The sequence below is a fragment of the Ranitomeya variabilis genome, chromosome 7 (assembly GCF_051348905.1).
Source record: "Ranitomeya variabilis isolate aRanVar5 chromosome 7, aRanVar5.hap1, whole genome shotgun sequence".
Taxonomy (NCBI): Eukaryota; Metazoa; Chordata; class Amphibia; order Anura; family Dendrobatidae; genus Ranitomeya; species Ranitomeya variabilis.
This window is the reverse complement of record NC_135238.1, coordinates 216,882,578-216,905,097: the sequence shown is the minus strand read 5'-3', so window position 1 is coordinate 216,905,097 and position 22,520 is coordinate 216,882,578. Positions and strand designations below refer to the sequence as shown.

Below are 22,520 nucleotides of genomic sequence, written 5' to 3'. Positions count from 1 at the left end.
TATCATCAGGCTTCATCCACTGAAATTGACAGTTCCTTCAATTTCTCGATCCATTAGCGCCTTTTTCCCTGGTTTCTTCCAGACTCATTTGCACCCATCAGAATCTAGTCTATTGACTTTCGTCTCATCCCTTCAAATCACCCATTTCCAATCTTCTACTGTCCACTTTTTGTAATTTTTTGCAAACTCGAGTCTACGCGTCTTATGACGATATTGAAGTTGAGGCTTCTTCACCTTTTTTTGGGCCACCATTCCAGACTTGTGTAACGTGTGTCGCAGGGTGCTTGCATGGACATCTGTGATCTCACTATTACGAAGCATGCGTGCCAGTTTCACTACAGTGTTTGTCACACCAGAACCGATAGATCTTGGGATGAGCCGACTTGTTGTCTCTGATATTTTGCCTGGACATCCACCTCTTGGCTTTTGAATAGATAGATGGACTTCATTTCGTATTCTTCTACTGTCATCACTCACATGATGTAGTCTTCTTGGCCGAGAGACCGCTATCGATGAACTGGATGATTCAGTTTCTCTTTTCGTGGGAAATCGTCTTCATGGCTGCTCCTCGACTCGAGCCAGTGACCTGTCCCTTGGTAATAAACCTAATAACACACTGAGCTATTAGGGAATGTGAGAACAGGTTGTTGTAACTTGTAGAACGCAGGAAGAAAAAGATTTTTACACCACCAGGAGCAAAACGGTAACAATGCATTGACATGACTAAAATCTGCATAACTAATAACCTGCTCTATGGAATGAATTAATTAATTGGTAGGATATTGGAGTCAAATCCAGAGGATGAGATAGTAAATATAATAATATCCTAATAATTGACACCCACTAGCTTAGCAAATTTTCTTATTATTTCCTCTGCTTGTTTTCTCAGTTTGCTCCTCACTCTTTCTCCTTCACTATCCTTTCCAGATAGACCAAAAGGTGTGTAACCTGACACTTCATGGGACTGGCAGTCTGTCTGGTCTAGTTGATGTGATTTTTTTCAGAGTCCATGATGAACTTACAATGAGAGGGAAGAGGAAAAAGTGTCTCCTAAGTAAACTAAAGCAGAAATTCTCTGATAAGACATATTACAAAGGTTTTTATTTTCGTATTTACTATTGACATATGTAAAGCTGGCTCAAATTACAATTTCCCTTTAAAAGAGATATGCCAACTTATTAAGTTATTACCTATCCATACAATAGTTGGTGGATTGCTCATTAATGGGGGTCCAACTAATTAGAATGAGGCTTCGTAATTTCCCATTCAATTTGACCAATGGCCCCACATATATACCACAGCTCCATTCATTGTCTTTGGGACTAAGTACAGCACAAAAATATCTCTGATATCCCACGAACTATGATCTATTCAAAAGGAGCACTTCAGAGCCCCGATCCCTGGAACAGTGGGCGTCCCAGTAATCAGCAAGTTATCACCTATCCTGGTGATAGGTAATAACTTGATAATTGGGATAGCCCCCTTTTTTTATACTCCATTTAAATGGTCAGTATATGGTCTCACATTTTTTTTTACCATCCTGCCATCATTTTCTTTTTTTTTTAAATAAGTTTTGATGTTTTACTAAAGTTATAAAAAGCACAGCTCCTTTCAGATAGATAATGGTGGTCTAGATGACCTGCTGAGTCCTGCACGTGGTTCCCTTTATTTACAAAAGTCCTCCTTTACAAAACTATCATCTGCGGAGTAACCAGGATAAACCATTGTGTTCTATTCACTTTATTTCGCACTGAATTAAATACAAAGCTATTACCTTCATGGGAAAAGCTTTACCAACTTTATAAATAATGGACTGGTAGACGCAGCAATGTCTTTTCTCTATACGCTTGTTCGCTTTTGATTCACGGCGTGAAGTATTTAAGACATATAGGGGTTCCTGCTACACAATAAATCTCTCAATGTTACAAAGGACGGAAAAACACAAGCATTTTAGAGATAATTCATGCTGCTGCTTCTTTCAAAATGTTTAATGCAGATTGAACGAACCAACATGAACAGCCATTGTCCTCAACAATCAATTTAGCATAGAACATTCCTGTGCACTTTTATGTCTTCCTAAGGTGTAACTCCAGGCAAATTTTCCTAGCACGTACATTGAAGATGCTGGGGTTATAATGCATACCAGGGTCATTAATTCTAAATTGCAAAAAATAATTTTCTAAGGTGTACTGTACACTATTAGTCCTTAAAGAAGATAAAAAGCAGAAAGTGATGTCAAATGGAGAAGAATTAATTGGGTAGAAGGGAAAACTGAGCAATTGTAAGTACACAGTGCCCATATAATATGATGACTGCAATATATTAAGAGGATAAAAGTTTTGATGGGAGGAGGAGGAGGGCTTCTTTACAATCATAAAAACAATTGCCCCTGTCTGACATCACAGTCCACTCTGCAGCTATTGGCTGAAATGCTTACGTTTCACCTTCCTGCTCTGACCACTCCCTGTATGCATGCTGCACATAATACTCGTAATCTAGAGATTGCATAGAAATTCCCTTTGCTTTCTGGTCCAAATGCAGAAGGAACAGATAAAGTAGAGCAGAGAAGTCTTGAGAAGTAAATGTCTGGGCAAGATCCAATATTCTGTGTAACGTTGATGATAAATTAGTGAAATCGTTAGTCTGTTCCTGCCTGGGCCATAGCAAAGATTGTGTTGTGATTAGGTGGCGGCAATCCCAAGGGGTTTGTCTCAGCGCTAGGGGTGTAGCTTAAAAACGTGAGGGCCCCAGTGCAAAATCTTCAACAGGGCCCCTATATCTTGCATCTTGAACAGTATTGGTCTGCTAATATGGACCAAAGAGACCTTTTGCTCCAGGGCTTGGGTGCAACGTCAACCCCTGCACCCACAATAGTGATTCCCCTGCTTAGAGTGCCACATCCTCCTTAGAGTTTATGTGGGGAAATACAAGTCTAAAATCAAAAAGCAAACTAATGGTCAGTAATCGAAAGAGTGCAAAATGATTCACAAGACTCTGTCCAATAGCCGCGTCGGTGATCTGTGGTCCATGGGCGGGAGCCCTGCAAACTACTTCCTACCTGACAACATCTATGGCTTAATCTGTAGCCTGTAGCTGTGTCCCACTAGTTACTGCCAGCTTTGAGCTGATGGCACTGCTGAGCATTTTCCAATTTCAAAAAGTAAGTAAGCATATGTCTTTCATCTGCTGCACTAAGTTTCCTTGGATGATGACTACATTGCCCATAACTTGGTGTCCTCAATGCTGAGAAATACAGGCAGATACTTACCATCATGCTGTACCATCATTTAGGTGTCTCACTGACTCTGAACGTATTGTGAATCAGGACGACCACAAACATACAGAAAATGTTAATTAAGAACTATTGTTAGCGTAAAGAAGAACAATGAGTCCTGGAAGTGATGATATGGCCCACAGAGCCTTGATATTAATATCAAGTTGGATTACATACCGAAGATGAGTGGTCAGTTCTCCAAGATGTTTGGCACAATCTCCCAACCGAGTTCCTTCAAAAACTTTGTCTAACTGACTAGAAGAATTGATGTAATTTTGAAGACAAAGGTGGTCACATCAAATATTGATTCACTTTAAATTTCTTTTTTAACTTTTTCACTTTACATTTTGGTAAAAAATAAGTTAAAACTTCTATTTTTGACTTTTTCTTACTTTGTAGCATTTTTTCCACACCGGTCTAAAACCTTTTGTACAGTAACGTAAACAAATGCACCAACTTAATATGGTACATGAGCGACATGTTTGCACATGCCGATGATTGGGAACGAGTATTCTTACAATGCATGATCAACCCAAGTAAAAGAGCTTCTAGATATATATATATATATATATATATATATATCAGTACTGTATAATCAAAAATTACGGAATGGCTTATGCTTCCCTATACCATGCAATCTATGATGTTGTAACTAGAGTATTTAGTTCGTGAGGGTGAAAAACTTGTTTAGAGGTTCTTAAATGGTAATATCGCTGGAAATAACTGTTCTAATGAGTTAAAACCACTCATTGCTCAGTATTAATAATAGTAAAGTATGTATCTTTAGTCATTTGCCATCTCCAATATTTTTAAACATAAAGGTGATGAGTAGTGATGCAATGTCACCAAGTGAAGATATGGAAAGACCAAAATCCCTCAAGACTAAGTCAAAGGCCTGATCAAGTCAATTGTTCGTATTGCAGTAATTACCTCAAATCAACTGGCCTAAATTTCTTCATCCTCCTCAACCGTAAAAGGCACTGTGACATTGAGACTCCACGAGGATCAAATATCACTAGGCCACGTTTTACCCCAAAGAAAGACTTTTCACAATCCATTATACATTATCTGCAGAAATGTAAATGGCCTCACATTACAATTCCTGCTTATTGTTAAAGATACTCTGTTTAGTCACTTGGGTCTCGGAGCCATTTTAGTGCCATAAGCCAGTCGCCTTCACACAGCTTCTTAAAATTGAAGTAAAAATTCATGTCTTCCACCGCTTCTCGAGAACTCTGAGAATGTCTGTAGGCTGTAACAATCTGAGGAAATCCAACTTTCATTGCAAATCATTTGTTTTGACGTTAATCATCTGAGCGCATGGCTCCGAGCTTTGTGTGATGTAGTGTAATTTGATTTGTAGAGTGTGAGAATTTTATAACAGTCATTTGCGAATAAATTACTTAGCAGTTTTCTGCTCTGAAGAAACTTATTTGTGGCATAATTTAATTTGTTTCCATAAATAAGTGAATGACCTTCACATATAATTCTCTTGTGAATTATGGGACACTCGACTACTAGTGGAGAAAAGTCTTGTTTTACCACCAGCCCCTAATCGGCCTTATTTATAGTTTGTGTATTTTTGGGATATTTTAGGCTTAAATCCCAGGAAGGGGAAAATTGTAATAGCTAAGATGCGACAACCTTGAGATGGAGCTTAAATGTTGTATCTGAAGATCACGTCGTCGTGAATTAATGTTGTCTGACTCAATAATGTATATAGGAAGACTTTATATTTATAATGTCTGTCTGAGGTCACAGGCACAGACTTGGCACAAGCCACTCCATCTGACAGACTGCAGAGAAATCTCAATCCCCTTTAACCCCTGTACAGGCATCTAGTTTTATAATGGGAACCAGTGGAATGCTACCATGGTGGGGCTGCTGTCCAGCGGTGGGAATGGTCCCCAAGCAGGGTCAAAACCGAGAGGTCACATCATGGCCAAAATCAGGATCCATAAGAATAGTCTGAGACAAGCTGAGGTCAAGCGGGAATACAGAATACATTAAATTAAACAGAAGCAGAAGACACACACCTAACCAGGGAAACACAAAACTATATCAGACAGCTTGCAGTAGTAAGCCTTAGTAGAGTGTGGTGCTCTTCAATTAGATGGCGCAGGGAGCTGATACCTTCAGCTGGAAGCACATACACCCATAATGTCAGATTGACTGCACTACAAGTCCTAGCCACTTTAACCTCAGTTTTTGGACAGAGACCATCGTCCAAAGCTTCTGGTTCTGACATTTCTATCACAAGGCAGCCTGCAGAGTGAATAACTACAGTACCCCATACAATTCCTGATATTGATATTCCCCTCAAACACTATTTTAGGCGTCAAGTTCCAGCCGCTGAACAGGGAATCTCAAGCCATGTCATCTGTGGTCTCCCATTCTTCCTCAGCCACAGAGGATCCTGCTCAGCAGAAACTTCGGCCCCAGCATCTTGCTGAGGCTAATGCTGTGCATTTGGCTGCTGCTGCCTTCCCAGGTCCAGCTTGCAAACCAGCATTAGTCAGGGGCGAGCAGACGGTCCTGGGACTAAGTCCTGCTTTTGGCCTTCTGATCATGCCTGTGAGGTGACCACTCATTGGTGGTCGGATGTCACAAGCCCAGGTCCTCAAGCAGCTCTGATTGGTCCTTTGGCAATGTCCCGGAAGGCTGCGGCTATAAAAGGATCGCACGGCCGTGCGCTAGTATATCTGTAAATCGTGGTGTGTGTGTGTGTGCGTGCGTGCGTGCGTGCGTGTGTGTGTGTGTGTGTATAAGTGTGAAAGTCTCTGGTGAAAGCTGCTAATGATCCCCTATCCTCATGTTGTGACTGTGTCTGGGTGATTGGAGTCAGAGACAGCGCCTAGTTGTGGCATCCCTAGCGCAATGCCGTATTAATAGCGTCTGGTAGTGGCATTTGCCAGTGCGACGCCGCGCGCACTCTGTGCGCTAAATTTACTAGTTAGCCTTGGTTAGTGGCGTTCACCAGTGCGACACTGCGTGCACTCAGTTCGCCAAATATTCTCAGTTAGTGCTGTGCCCTTTGTCAGTTAACAGGGTATGGTCCTCATATCTTACTTTACAGCGGTTCTGTGAATCAACAAACTCCGCTGCAGTTCACACCAGGTGACTGTTAACCCACGTGTGCTCATGTGTTATACTGCCATATAGTGCCCGCCATTACTGAGCAGCAGTATTCCATCTCTGCACAGTGGACCCCGGGTTGCGGAACGCACCTTATTGTTATATTATATTTGGTGCATTCCGCCAACCCTAACACACTGTGACCTCATACCTTCTGAAAAAATGTCAGTGTTTGGATGCATAAATGTGAGAGATTTTTTTCAGATGGTGTGGGTTTACAGTGTTTGGGGGAAGGCATTGCTATGTGAGAAAGGCAGGGCTGTCAATCTCTGTATGCATAGAAGTGGCATTGTTTTTATGAATGAAAGGGCAGAAATTGTATGGGGCAGGGTAGCTATAGTATGTACAGAGGAATAGGGTAGTTCATGCTTGGATGTATAGAGTGTAGTATTATTGAAGAAGGTACCAGTGGCATTTTTTTGAGAGGTCAAGGTTGCAGTCTTTTGGGGAAGGAGGAAAGAGACATGGTAGTTTTACGTATTGGGTAGGCATGGCACAATTTGGATGCATAGGAGTGGCAGTTTTTGAATCTTAAAAGGGGAGGCAGTGTTTGCGGGAAGGATAGCTGTGTAGGAAGGGGAGCACTAGAGATGAGTAGATCAATCAGCGTAGGATCAACATTGAGTTGAATTTCTGGAAATTCACAGGTCCGTACAAATTTGAATACTCTACAATTCGATTTGGGGGGATTGACAAAAAAGTGTCCACAACAGTTTCACACACTGCTGAAGAATGAGAACAGGCTAATGACGTGAGGAGCAGCTGTGCGGTCTTCCTTATAATGCCTTGCAGCTATCACATCGCATGGTCTAGCTAAGTCATTCATCTTCACTTTTCTTCTTCATCCAGTGCAGACCATCATCACTTCTTCCAGTCCAGACTCATCTCTGCAGAAAATAACAGTTATGTATAGCTAATTGCTTCCAGAGCACATTCCCCACTTTCCCCCAACTTCTGCACTACAACAGATGAAGAAAAAAGCAACATAGTGCCACCCTGCCCAGTAAGAGGACCCCCTCCTCCATTGATCATCATTTGCTCTCATTTGGTCTCCCCCACCCTCAAGTCATCACCATTGGCTGTTCCACATACCCCGGTCTCAATTCATAATAATTTGCTGTACCCCATCCCCTAGTCTCAATTAATCATTTGCTGTCCCCAGCCCCCATTCCAATTCATCACCATTTGCTCTCCCTACCCATCAAGTCTCAATTAATCAATAGATTAAGAATTAGTTCAACACAAATCTACTTTTTGGGGAAAATTTGCCGAAACCGTCTTTGAATTTAAAACAATTCGCTCATCTCTAGTTGGGGCCACAATGCTTGGATGCATAGATGTTGCATTGTTGGAGAAGATACTATTGGCAGTGTTTACATTTGATGATTTTGTGAATGAGGTGCCTATATCGTTTTGTACATAATCAATATCCCTTGAAGAAAGCATACAATCAGCCAACCTGCCTTCCTCCACTCCCATGTTTCAGCTTAGTAGAAATCATTGTCATTCTTCAGCTTCTATTATCCGAACATTAGAAAAATAAATATAGGTGGTTTTCCAGGGAGAAACATTTCTTAACAATAGCGCAAAAAAGTCCATGATGGCACAGGCTGACATAAATAGTAAGTTCTTGTTAGGATCAGTCTTACTCTTCACTAGGGTTGAGCGAAACGGATCGGTCATTTTCAAAAGTCGCCGACTTTTGGCAAAGTCGGGTTTCGTGAAACCCGACCCGACCCCAGCGTGGGATCGGCCACACGGTCGGCGATCTTCGCGCCAAAGTCGCGTTTTGCATGACGCTTTCCCCGCCATTTTTTAAGCCAATGAAGGAGTGTGTGCAGCGTGATGACATGGGTTCCGGCTTGCTTTGTGCGGCGTAACAGGGGGTAAAACCGCCATGTTAACGTTTGGGATATAGCGATTTCCACAGTGAAACACAAACCTGAGAGAGAGAGAAAGAGAGAGAGATTAAAAAAATTAAAAAAAATATCCCCATTGACTTGCATTGGGTTTCGTGTTTTGGTTGGCCCCCCGACTTTGCACAATAATCGGCCGATTTCACACGACATTTCACGAAACCCGACTCGATCCTAAAAAAGCAAAAGTCGCTCAACCCTACTCTTCACCATTGTTGAGCGGTACCAAAGTCCTAGACCTGGGTGTGAGCCGCACATTGCTAATTGTGACAATTATTTCACAACTGAATGTCCATTAAACCTGTTTGTACTCCACATCACACATTTCCCAGTACTTATCAATGGAAAACACTGTAGAAGAACTGATTTTTTTTCTGGCTTCAAAACTGTGCTAATTTCCCATTCTCATCACTGTCAAACCCAAAGAAAGACCGGAGAAGATTGGGTTTGCAGAATGTGAATTACATCAAGATGGCCCCCTGGGGAAATCAAATTACCAGCACAATAGCCACCTGACTATCTTCATATTTGGAAAATAATGCAACCTTGATATTATTAACATATTTTCATTGGATTGGTTTCCGGATTTGGCCACAATATTTTGTGTAGATGAATTTGAAATATTTTCCTTTTCTTGGCCTATTTTTACCGCTTTTCTAGAAGGATGATGAGCTATCAAAACGGATCATTTAGGCACCAGCTGTGATTCCATCTCCTTGATTCATTTTTTTTCCTATCTGGCTAATAATCTATTCATAATCACTCAAAGTTTTAGCTTTGCGGCTCTAACGATCATTAATCATGGATATAATTCTATGACAGCGGGGTCATGTCCCACTAACAATGTACACCTTGTTTGCCTTAAAATGCTAATCACTTCTCTGAAAAATTAATGAGGGTCTAAAGATATTGATATTACATCTGTGTTATAATGAAGGAATGTTCAAACAAACGCGGCTTCAAAAAGATACCTACTTGTTTAGGACAGTGCAATGAATACATTATTAATATGCAGCTAGCAATCTACATATACAGGATGTTATATCTTTATATGCCTGCACTTAGAAATGGCAATCATAACTATTGCTTCTATACACTATCATAGATAGTGAAAATAGATATTCTTTGTTACAACTGAATACATGTTATTAAAAGGTCACTCACTCCTGGTATGTATGCAGCCTTCTCTCCCAGAAGTATAAGATTATTATGCAGCATGGGGTTTACCCCTAAAATGGAAGCTATCATCACAAAAAGACATTGTTTAATGACATTTATTACAAAAATTATATTAGTAATCTTGCAATTTTCACACTGGGGATGTTATTTTCTGCTCTTTCAGGAAGAGTTTTCAGTAGCCTCCTTATCATCAGAGTCAAGATTACAATGACAGTTAACACCTCTATACGCAGCTGATAGCACAGGATCCACAACATATGTCACAGCTGACTCTGTTCCCCTTCCCTAGACCTATGCAAACACTCATTAGAAACTTCAATGCACTGACCATTGTGACTCATGTACATGTATTATTTCCTGATACAAAATGAAGTCTAAAATAAGACCCAGAGGTCGGTGTGAAAATTGTTACATTTCTGTGTTTTTTTCTTTTAAATACAGATTGAGATATGCAAAAAGAAAAAAATATTGTCATACATTTTCAAAGGGCACAACAAGCCAACACACAGATAAGGTACAGACTTCTGATTTTAATATAGCTGAGTTGACACAGTATATAATGCCGCACAGATCCAAACTTGTAAATCACTGAACAGTTTATGTAACCGCCTTTTTCAGGGTCCTGTTTGCCAAATATTGTGCCTCACCCCCAGACGTTTGTTGCTTCACACAGTCCTACATACATATCTCAGTTTTCTAGTTGTATACAGACTTTTGCCTCTCTCAGACCTGCTCTCAAGAGTTATGGTCTTTTGACCTAGACCTGGTTTCTCAAAAGTTCCTCGTCTATAATCCAGACTTTGCTGCACTGATCTGTTTAGTTTGGAAAGCATTCAGTAGGGCATATGCCACAAGGCTAAACCTCAGGCCTCCACAATGTTCCACCTCAGGCCTCGACAATGTTCCTTCACTCCAGATAAAAAGGTATCCTTCCCGCCTTGGCCATGACCAATCAAGGGCTACAGCTATGTCAGTCTTTCCTACTGTCCTCTTAAATTAGCTAAGGCATCAGGTTTGAGCACACCATCATCCCTTGCTGGTTCCCTGATGGGCTCGCCTAACTTCTCTAACCTTAGCAGATTCCTTCAGACTCACCACCTCAAGACTAACGTTACACCCAAACCAATACCAGTTCAACAGAGGACTACACATTATACTGTATGCTACCCAAGTTCACTGTCTACTCTGACACCTTCTCAGACCCCTACCGTTGAATCACTTCAGAGACATTCACGATAAGTCTTCCTTACAGGTTCGCCTTTATTCTCCAGTCAACACCTACTGCAGCACCAGCCCCAATCCTATAATTACTCACCAACCAGAAGAACTTCTTGCACTTATTGCAGACCATTGCCGGATCCTTGTTCATCACCAAAGCTTCTACTTTATTGCTCTCTCGTTAGTTCTTCTCTACAGATTGGTGGAGCAAAGTATGAGTGCCAGTATTAAGTTCCTTCGAAGCCTAGATAACTTTATTGTAAGATGAAATCCAATAAACTTTCATTGTTTCATACTTACTGACTATCTGAAATTTCCCGGAAATCTCCAGTTTTCCAAAATCACAGCAAATTTGGATAATTCTCGACTAAGAGTAGATGTGGTTTATAACGCTCCCCAAAAAGTGGGCGTTCCAGGGTCGGATGGGGGCATTACTGGGAGGATCGTGGTGATACATGGTGGGGTTAGATGGGTGGCACTTAAGCATCCCTATACCCCCAACAGAAATGTTGGTAAATACAACACAACCTGATGCTCCGATAAGAGAAATGATGTGCGGACCAGTGGAAAACAAATTTTCACAAGCAGATGTAAGTTTTAATATTTAGAGATAGAGACAGAGTTGAATTTTACACATGGTAAAGCGACAGGGTGGTTCATACTCTTCGCTTGTAGCATCAAGGCCATTGACTTTAAAATAGCACCTGGTGAGCATCAGCATGGCGTTTCGTACCTGTACTTAGAGTTCAGTAAATGAGCCTTTATGTGCAAATTTCCATTGTGGATACAGCATATTATGGAGCAGAAAAGGTTTTCTACACTAAGAATATTTCAAAGGCTCAATTTCAAAAAAGGTAAATCCACCATTTGATCTCTGCAGGACGCCTCTCGTATCTACTATTAAAGAGCTAATTCTGGGCAATGGATCAATCTGCTGCTATTTATCTTGGATTTTTATTGTAATCCGTTGATATCACATCCCATCCCCCATAATCATGTTACCGCTATGCACTGTTCAGTTAGTGATTAACTTATGCTAAATCGTGTTAGAAAATGAATCCAAAAGAGAGGACGGCCTCAATGGTGTGGTATTTTTCCTCAAAGATTTCTTTCAATGTTTTATAGTACATTGACTACATCCTTAACAACAACACAATTACCAGTACTAATACTACTTCTCTACTACTGCAACAGTAGCTGCTGTATTTCTGTATGATGCATTAGGCTATGCTCACACTGATTTTTTTTTTAAGGAGTTAAAAAAACATGTGTTTTCAAGAAGAAACCGCTTTATGAAATTCTCTTTTTTGGGGGGAGGTTTTGAAGAAGATTTTCTTTCCCGGAAGCGGTTTTGAAGAGGTTTTTTGAAGAGTTTTGGAAATGGTTGTTGCCCTCTTGATAGGACAGTGCATCGCTTGGAGAAGTTTCTTTCAGGATCTGCTTCAAAGAAGTGACATGCACTTTAATTTTTCCTCACAGTTTTCAAATCCTCTTCAAGAAAGAAAAAAGTACTCTGTCAAAAGCCTGAACCAATTTCATGACACTCTCCCAGCATCCAGGCCCTGATGGCCAGATATTTTTGACAACCAAAGAAACGTTTTTAAACATGGTAAAGCATACTCCCTAATTCCTCTGAGACCTTCAGCTATTGGATCTCAAAGCTGAACACCTGGCATGAGCTGTCCCTCTTGGAGGTGTTGTGCTGCCCTGCCACTAGCATTTTGTCTGAGTGGGGGGGGAGTCATAACTGACAATGTGAACAGAAAATGCTAACAGGCTCACTCTGATAAATATGAACAAAGCCTGGATTAACCCAAACTTTTCCATACCACCAGATGACAACAGCACATAAAGTGTTTTTAATCTTCAATATTTGAATGAGGCTCTCCAGTTGGTGTCTTCAGGGTGTATGGATGACCCTCCTTAGAATTTTTTTGTGGCTTTGCACTGAGTCCAGAGCCTTTATGAGTGTAGAAGTATTACAACTGCACTTTCTTTATATTTTAATGAGGCCCTCCAGTTGGTGTCTTTAAGGATGTATGGATGGCCCTGCTCGTAATTTCTTGCAGGTTGCACTGTGTGCAGAGCTTTTATGAGTTTAGGACTACTACAACTATAATTTGTTCATAATATTTGAATGAGTCACTACAGTTGGTGCCTTCAAGGGTGTATAGATAACCCTGCTTGTAATTTTTGGCAGGCTTTACACTGTGTGCAGATCTTTTATGAGTGTAAGAGTACCATAACTACACTTTGTTCACAATATTTGAATGAGTCACTACAGTTGGTGCCTTCAAGGGTGTATGGATGACCCTGCTTGTAATTTTTGGCAGGCTTTGCACTCAGTGCATAACCTTTATGAGTATAGGAGTACCACTACATGACAATTTGAACAGGATATGTAGGAGGCCCTCCTTTACATCTAATACAGGGTGTATCTGAGTCACTCTTCCATCAAATTTTGGCAGTTCTTGCTACCTTCATAAATTACACTGAAATCTCCATTTTTTTATACAAATTTCAATTTTGGTTTACTTAGATTTTTTTTTAAAAAAAACATTGTTACGTTTTGTCTTATATACAAGTTGATATACATAAAAGAATATTTCTTTTTTTTTTAATGTAAACTCCAATTTCTCTTCGATTTTGAATGTTTTATTATCAGTCCTCAAAGTGGAGTAAAAGTGTTACATCATTGTTCTTCGCAGCAACCTGGGAGTCAGAGATGCTTCCAGGAGTCTTCCCCATGCTATTCTCTTCCATTCAGCACTTTTTTTCATTAATTTCAACATTTTCACTGCCCCCTCAGACCTCCTTATAGGTTCTCCCAGAAAATTGCTCAGATTTCCTATTGATTCCCATTATACTCGTTACTCGAAACGAGCATCCGAGCATTAGGAATTGCACAGTTCAAGTAACGAACATCAGAACACTTTAGTGCTCGCTCATCCCTAGTGAACATAGCCTTAAGAAAACGTAGCCTTAGAAGTCACAGAATGCCTTTCCATGATTGAAAAATTGATAGCTTATCCTTAGGATTGACCATAAATGCTTGGTCATAGAGGTCCAACCCCTGGGGCAATTGACAAATTAAATGGTTTATCCCATAAACAACATTTTTTTATCGATCCACAGGACAGGTGATAAATGTATGATCATTAGGACTTTCAACCACTGGAGCTCCAGCAAATAAGAAAATGAGAGTTCTAAAATCCACTGTGAAAATGGAACTGTAGTGCCAAGCACTACATTTATTTTAGTGGTCATTCATTTGCTCCACGACCCTATGCTTGTGATCACTGAAGGTCCTAGTGGTCAGTGCAGCGCCCCAGAGTCCTGGTCATTGCAGTACTGTTGCTCCGCTGCTAAGGGGGGCTATGGTACGTCTGATGGCACTGAAGGAGTTCATCTGACCAGGTATCACAGACACCAATACATTTCACAGTCTGGCCTCCAGGGGGAGCTAAGGGCACTATGCATTAGGCCACTCCTCACAGTCTGGTAAAACTGGGGGTTGGATAGGAAGTGAGATCAGAAAGCTGACTGGGTTGGAACCGGGCAACACCTTGTGGCAGAGGGTGTTGTAGGGGAAGATTCAGAGGGGTCCCTGTCAGGGGTGGGATCCTGACAGAGGCCTAGCAACCAGAGAGAACGTTACGGGACCGCGCCTGCACGATATAGCGGCGGTACCCCAAGAAAGGACAAGAAGCGAGGTTTATTGTGCTGAGTGAGAAACGAGATCAACGCAACAAGGAGAATACCAGTAGGAGTCGTGCTCTAAGACGAGGCAACATCCTACTGAGGCGCGTAACCGGTGGCCGGAACGCCGAGGAAGTATAGAGCTCCAGGCCAAACTTCAAACCTACGGCAGGACAGTCAGTTATAGGCGGGCTGTCTCACCCAATTGACCTAGGAAGACACAGGGGGGTAACAACAGGAGTAGGGCGACGCTAGAGTCCCGGAAGAGCTCTGAGCCTCCCCGTCATACGGGTGCGTCCTAACCATAAGATCTAGGGGACGTGGAAGAACATCAGAATCGAGTTGTGAGGGAACACGAGAAACAGACACAACAGTTGTGGGGACTATCCCGTAAGCACAGCAGGGGAGGACCACAACACACAAGCCCTAGAAGGTAGGCACAGATTTCCACCTGCAAAGGGAGCTCTGGATGTGCCATCGGACCGGTTAACCGTATTCCAGATTGAGGATCCTGAAGCCTTCAGTAAAGAGGTAAAGAGACTGCAACCTGGTGTCCTCGTTATTTACCGCGACCGGCACTTCACCGCACCATAACGACATCCCATACCTCCACCTTCATTGTACGCCCCTCAGCAGGGTCACGGACCGGGTCTAGCCACCGTGACAACTCCAGAACAGAGACTCAGAGACCTGGTACCGGGTACCCCTCGGCCCTGTGACAGTGGGGGCGCTGCAAATTTGGCATCACGAACAGGATCTACTTAAGCCTGAAGAATCAGGTCATGTGTGCCTTGGGACTGTGATTTATTGTGCTTGGACTGTGACTTATTGCAAAGACTGTGGACTGCCACTTGCCGCCAAAAGTTCCCGCCAAAACCGCCGCCATTACAGCGCTAAGGAGAGCGCAGGAGAAGAAGAGGGGCGTGAAGTGGGCGTAAACAAGCTGAAGAGCGCGAAAGACAATGGCCGCCCAGTCTAAGTATTTCTGTCACTTGAGGACGTGTCCGTCAGCAGCCGAGATCCGCCTCCTAATCCTTAATGGAGGGCGGAGGCAAAGAAAGCGAAACCGCCCACGGAGGAGAGAGCGGGAAAAGGATGAGGAAGAAGAAGCGAACCATGTGGAGGACGCCATGGTGAGCTGCCCGGAACCGGAGCGTGGGGTCGGAGCAGAGGACTCCCCCAGCTACCCGGAGGGACACCGTGACCAGGCCTCCACCGCTGATACTGACTTCCTGCCGGCCGGAGTGGATGAGCTCAGTGACCAACTCCTGCGGACGCAGCTGAGCACTGAGGCCGGGTGGAAGAAGACCTTCATCGGGAGCCTCATCAGACGTCTGTCGGCAGCCTCATCTGGTCCGGAGCAAGAAAGAAGTTCCAGCGCTCCGAAGCCAGAAAGCAAGGCTCTGCCGGAAAGCGAAATGCTGCAAACGGAGATGACAACGCCGCAGCGCAAGGCCCTGCAACCAGCGCTCCAGATCCCAGCGGAGACAGAGCAGATCGGCACCGGAGGGACCGCATCTGAAGCAGGTATGAGGAACGACCCTGCCCCGCCAGCAGAGGACTTGCTGATAGGCCCCGTCGCGGCACCCCCTCTCCCTGGGACCTATAGACTCCGGCGCTTTACACCCTGGGATTGGGCCACGGGTATGGAGCACTTCTTAAAGGCCCCGATCTCGCCGATCACCTTGCCGGGTGAGGTCTATGCGGAGCTACGGCCGCCAGAGCGAGAGTAAACCTCGATGCCATGGATATGTATATGTAAATAGTTAACTGCTTGTTTCCCTGCTTTTTGCTACAACCCGATCAGGGATCTTGCCATGAACACGCAGATGGAAGAAATCTTGTGACACTCAGGTTATTTATTTTTTATTTTTGCTGGTGATAACTTTTCTATGAATGAATGAAAATAGAACCTGTAACTGTTTGTGGGTGAAGGGCTATCTATTGAATTGAGTTATGAACTTCTAGCAGTCAAACCAGTTATCGAAGTGAATCTCCTTCCGATGATCCAACCAAAAATGGGAAAAATATGAAAAATCCCTCCTTTTCAAGACAAAAAAAGTTTTTTCTAGAATTCAAGACAGATTCCCTCCTTCTAGAGGAGAGCTATTGTGCATACCTTACCAGGAATCAATGTTTTCAAGACCCCTTATTTGGCCATGTTCACACGCTCAGTATTTGGTCAGTATTTTACATCAGTAGTTGCAAGCTAAAATTAGAAGTGGAACAATCAAAGGAAAAGTATAATAGAAACACGTCACCACTTCTGTATTTATCTCCCACTCCTGATTTTGGCTTACAAATACTGATGTAAAATACTCACCAAATACTGAACGTGTGAACGTGGCTTTAGCTGGATCTTCACAATGAGAATCAGAATCAAATTGCTACTAATGGGCTCTTCTTACAAAAATAATTTTACAGTGAAGATAGGCAATGCAAGGGTTGCCCACTTCTGGATAAGCCTTTATTATTAGGCCCAGTGTGCTGTATTTACAAAAACATCCTATATTTACCTCCCAGATCGCCGTCCCTTTTCTCATCTTTCCCCCTTTGGTCTTTTGACTTAAAAAATGATCACATGACTGCTGTAGCCAATTAGCGGCCACTGATCGGCTGCCAATTTCCAAATTCTGTCCAAGTGTAACAACAGTGTTCTGTTGGTACGGGAATGTGCCATAGTTTATATCATGAGACGGGAGGGAATACAGGGCTGAGAGCAGAGGAAAAGCGCCAGTATGGGAGGTAAGTAATTTTTTTTCAATTTATGCAGCACCCTGATTTCCTTAATGAGAGGTTGCCCAGTAGTAAACCAACCCTTTAAATGTGGCTATACACCTTTTAGCCTGACCTTCCCATACACATGCGCTCTCGATTCTGCTCAGTGTGCGAGTGCTGACAATAAGGAGGGGGGATTCTCTATAGTTGAAGATGTCTTATCTTTCTAGACCACAAAGGATCGGGTATGTTGAAATCCAACATGTCTGATCCTTTCCCCCCACGTCGTTCAAACAAATGTCAGTTGAAAATATAATGTACATTTGAAGGTTGGCTGTGATTTCCTTTTCTTCCTATCACTTCTTCGATGCCATTTGATTGACATGTGAAGCGTTTCTGGAAGTTTGTGTAATTTATGTATAGTTTAGTTTTTTTTTTTTATTGTCATGTATGTTATGTGCTACTTAGAGGGGTTGTCTCCTTTCAGTTAACGATCATCTCTGGGTGCAGTTCAGTGGGAAAAAAAGCAAACCGCACTGTTCTTACCCTCCCTGGGATGACCGGCGAGTCTCAGCACTGGTGTCTCATCGACAGCCAATCAGCAAGGTCAGCGACTCCGAGTAGGCTGTTCTGTCTATATATTCAGAGCCCCTGAGCTCACTGATTGGATACCGAGCTGTGGGAGCAGAAATTTGATTGGCTGACACTAGGACAGCAATAGAGACTCACATGTGGACCAAGGGAGGGTGAGCACAGTACGTTTTTTTTACATTAAACTGTGCGTAGGGATCAATATTAACTGAAAGGGGACAACCCTGATAAGATATGTGGGTGATATTACGGTGACTATTGCCCAGCCTGCTCAATATTGCGGTGCACTGCATGTACACAGCAACCACTTGTAGTTTTCAAAGGATCCCTCTTTCCTTGGATGTCCTATTGGCCTGACATAAATATTCATTTATTACCTCCTCCATTTAAAAAGTCTTGTTGCCTGCAAGGAACTTTATTTCTTACTTTTTGTAAAAATGTATATGACATTTTTTTTATGAATGGTATTTCTTTTGATGCAGCGAGGAAGATGAGGATGACTGAAGTGGAAAGTCTGAAACAGATTTAAAGGCAAGGCCATATTTTATGCTATTCTTTATTACAGGATTGGTTGGTGGTAGAAAAGGGTCACATCCATATGTTGGTCTATTAACTGGCCTTTAACTTCGCCACTCATTTATATAGGGCACGCACCCAACGTAGTACATACTCAACACACCTCAAAATGAATGCTTACTACAGACGAGACCACCTAAACACATGCAGGACCACCCAGACCAGCCCCTAAGATCCATTAATAAGTACAAATTTTCCCAGATCTCTAAACTAATATAGAACCTAGACCAGACACCCTAATAAAGATCCCAAAAACTCTAAGTAAATGTGGACCCCAGACCAAAGCCCCCAAAATATTCATTAGCCAGAAAAAATCCAGACACCAGACCAGACGTTTTAAAAAACACAGACCCTTGACCAGACGGCCTTAAAATACAGTCCCTAGATACCCTGAATTATTCAGGACCACACCCCTTAGAAAATACAGATTCACTTTTGAAGAACCAAAAATGTACAGAAGCCAAAGAGTAAATTTTCAATAAAGGAATTTACAGAAATTCTTACATGGAACATCAAAGTAAGCACACCAGCCTCATCAGATCCAGGAGATCTATTCAATAATTTATACAGTTTATATTGGGAAACCTAAATAATGAAACCCCCAGATCCATTAACCCATTCATGACTTATGACATATATTTATGTCACATGTTGTGTCCCTGATCTCGCACGCTGAGCCTACATCTTTACCTGCACAGCACCGTCATCATGTGCATTTAACAGCCACGGGCGCTGTAAATATCTGGCAATGGCTTTTAACAGGCGCCGGCAAGGGGGAACATCATTCCATCCACCCATTGGCGTGCCTGTAAAGTGATTCATGGGTTTAACTGGCATTTTTATGAGATTGTGATTTTCAAGATACACAGCAATGCTGATGCAATGCTGTGTATAGTACAAGCGATCAGATGATCACGACTTCAAGTCCCTTAAGGGGAATATTAAATACAGTGAGAAGTGGAAAAAGTGTTTTCAAAATATGAAAAAAAAGTTCACTTTTTTTTTATTTAAAATAAAACAATACCAAAAAATACACATATTTGTGATTGCAGTGTTCATAACAGTTCGATCTATCAAAATATTAAATAAATTAATCCAAATAATAAAAGGTATAGCAAGAAACAAAATCAAAACCCCAGAATTACAATTTTTGGGCCGCCGCAACATTGCAATAAAATGCAATAAGAGGCGACCTAAACATCATATTTACCCCAAAATGGTATCATTAAAAACATCAGCTCAGGGCACAAAAAATAAGCCATCACATCCCAAAAATTGAAAACGTTACAGGTCTCACAAAATGTCAACAGAAGCAAAACATTTTTTTTTTTTACAAATTTCCAATTTTTTTTTTCATCACTTAAACAAAAAAAAAACCCTATACATGTTTGCTATCTACGTACTCGTACTGACCAGGAGAATCATATTACCAGATCAGTTTTACCATATAGTGAACACAGTAAATAAAAAAATCTCAAAAAACATTGTGGAATTGCACTTTTTTTTTTTTCAGTTTCAACACACTTGAAACCTGCTTTCCAGTGCGTCACATGATAAAATGAATGTTGTTGGATCCACTCTGTCCTGACCAGACATGATATAGACTTATGTATCCAAAAAGCAAACAATACAACAGAAAGCCTTCCCTATCAGCACCACCCAGGCCCGCATTATTGCCGGTAATATAGAACGAGTTCACTGCCTCTATGAATCACATAGGAAAGAAAAATGGCACGGCGGTGCGGGATATAGCCTATTTTATGCTGATGATTTCAAGCCAGTGATCAGTCTGTTCAGTTCCTCTAATTTAGCGCTCAGATAAATGAAAATATGGCTGGAAAGAAATATATTTCCCGAGACTTTTTTTTTTTTTAAATACTGAATGAAATAATTAGGAAACCGGAGATTGCTTTCTTAAAGGGAATCTGTCACCACATTTTTTTTCCACCTAACCTGAGAATAGCATTAAGTAGAGACAAAGACCCTGATTCCAGCAATTAGTCACTTACTGGGCTGCTTGCTTTAGTTTTGATAAAATCTCAGTTTTTTCAGCAGGAAATTATGATTAAATGACTAGTGAACCTGCTGCCATGTAGCTCTCATCGCTGATCGGCAGCTTTATGCCTATGCACAGCGTACACAGAAAACTTTCAATCAGTGGTGTGGGCAGGGTTATACAGAGCTCACCATTCAAAGAACTGGTAGATCTGCAGAGGTTAAAACAGGGATTTATCAAAAATACAGCAAGTAGCCCAGTAAGTGACATCACTTGAATCAGTGATATGATATAATTTTAATGACAAACCACTCCGTAACACTCTGTTCCCTATAATAGGGGAAGTGAACGGAAAAAGCACATATAATCACAAATAGAGTTAAAATAATATTTTTATTGCAAATTTCTTAAAGTAAATCCAAAAGTTAAAATGCAAAATCAAGACCTCAGATGTGAGAGACATGCCCCCTGAAGAATAGTGTATGAAACGCGCGTCGGGGTGGAGGGACACAACATCGAATCCACACATTCAGTAAATCATTGAGGAGAGATTTTTGCATACTTGGAAATTGTTCATGTATCAGCCACGTTGGTGATCATTGATAGAGGCATATCAGGCGTGATAATAAGAAGTAAGGACATAAATGGACCAAGCTCATTCACAAGTTGCTCTGATATAAAGCCTAACTATACAGGAAGGTTATCTGGACATATTATCAGCTAAGGGGCTGTAGGGATTCATTTGGTTTCTTTTCTCTCAGTGACTTTCTGTAATGCTATACAGCAAAAGATATTCGATTTAATGTGTATAATGGATTCTTTAGCCGGGTGTCTGTCACATCTGAGGTCTTGATTTGCATTTTAACTTTTGGATTTACTTTAAGAAATAACACTTTAACTTTATGTTGGGGAATGACTACAGCAATCACACATTTATTTTGTTTTTTTAATATTTTACTGATTTGGTTATATCAGATGTTCAATCTCTGTGAGGGCTCTTTTTTACTGGCTAAAGTGTAATTTTGATTTGTAATGTTTTGGTGTATATATGCCTTTTTAGTCACTTTTAATATATTTTTTTCAGTAAAATAAGGTAACCAAAAAAAACAAAACCATATGGGCATTTTTTTTTACTGTACTAGATAACTGATAGGATATTGTGATTATTTTGGGTGGGCGATTACGTCTAATCGCTTTGATGCTTTGGCTACTATTGACTGCAGCATCTAAGGTGTTAAACAGCCAGGAATGGCTGATCAGTTGACGAAACTTCAGTTTTCTTTTGGTTATTGGGATCCCATTATCCAGAGCATCGTTGACTGTCTTAGTTCTTAGTCCTTAGCAAATGTCAATGTTTGACAAAATTTAAGAAAACAAAAATGGAACTGGATAATATCTTTAAGGATACATTTACAATTTATTTATTTTTTAAATGATGATGATTAATTAAATCTTTCCAAATTAATTTGTACTGTGTGCAATTTTATTTGTTTCAGAAACTTTTTAGTCCATTGGTTTAAAGGAGAAAGAAGCAGAGAAAAGAAAACTTGACAGAAGCAATGGGTTTTCGAGTCAACAAGAAAATGCATGAAACTGTTAAAATGAATTGCATTCTATGCTGTTTGTATAGTCGGTCCATACATATGTAGCAAACAGTGTATTACCCTTCACTCAGATACAAATTGATCCATTTAGCCCTTTATTATGGGATCCAGGAAAAACTTGTAGCCCTAAGTTCTATAATAAAAGATATGCCGAATTGTTAGTTGTCAGTGGTAACCTTTTGATTATCATATATTTAGCTTCTTTCACTTTAAGTTTGTTTTTCACACATTGCACTTTTCCATAGCCCATAAAGACCGCTGCTAGAATATAATAAGGGCTCTTTGAGCAGCAGACCGTTGATATGGAGGTCTGACTTTACTCTTAAACTTTCGCTGGTAAGGGTGAAGCTCCTGGAGAGGGAGTGAGTACTAGTTAATAAGGCCTACTATGTGTAATAAATACACAATCAAGAGGAACATCAAAGCGTAGTGGATTATTGTGGACCAGATGGATGACTGTGTCTTGAGCACGGACCTCTCCACCCCATATTTACATTTATAGATTCTCTAAATCCTATGCAATGGTCCAAGATTTTGTCAGACGTAGGCCGACATCTATCTTTTCTTATCTCCCTTCTCTGACAGAGCGAACATGTGCTCTGAATAAGAAGAGT

At 41.3% G+C, this 22,520-nt stretch overlaps 1 protein-coding gene across 2 annotated transcripts in view; it reads left to right on the top strand.

Moving 5' to 3' along the window:
- Window positions 1–22,066, top strand: part of GPD2 (glycerol-3-phosphate dehydrogenase 2) — a 217,682-nt gene extending 195,616 nt beyond the window's left edge. The window contains exons 18-19 of one of the 2 annotated variants that reach the window (XM_077272929.1): window positions 18,213–18,261; window positions 21,799–22,066. In XM_077272929.1, coding sequence (XP_077129044.1) covers window positions 18,213–18,234 — 22 coding nt within the window. In that variant the 3' untranslated portion in view covers window positions 18,235–18,261; window positions 21,799–22,066. The remainder of the gene's footprint in view (window positions 1–18,212; window positions 18,262–21,798) is intronic. The other variant, XM_077272930.1, reaches the window with a different exon arrangement.
- The last annotated feature ends 454 nt before the right edge of the window (window positions 22,067–22,520 follow it).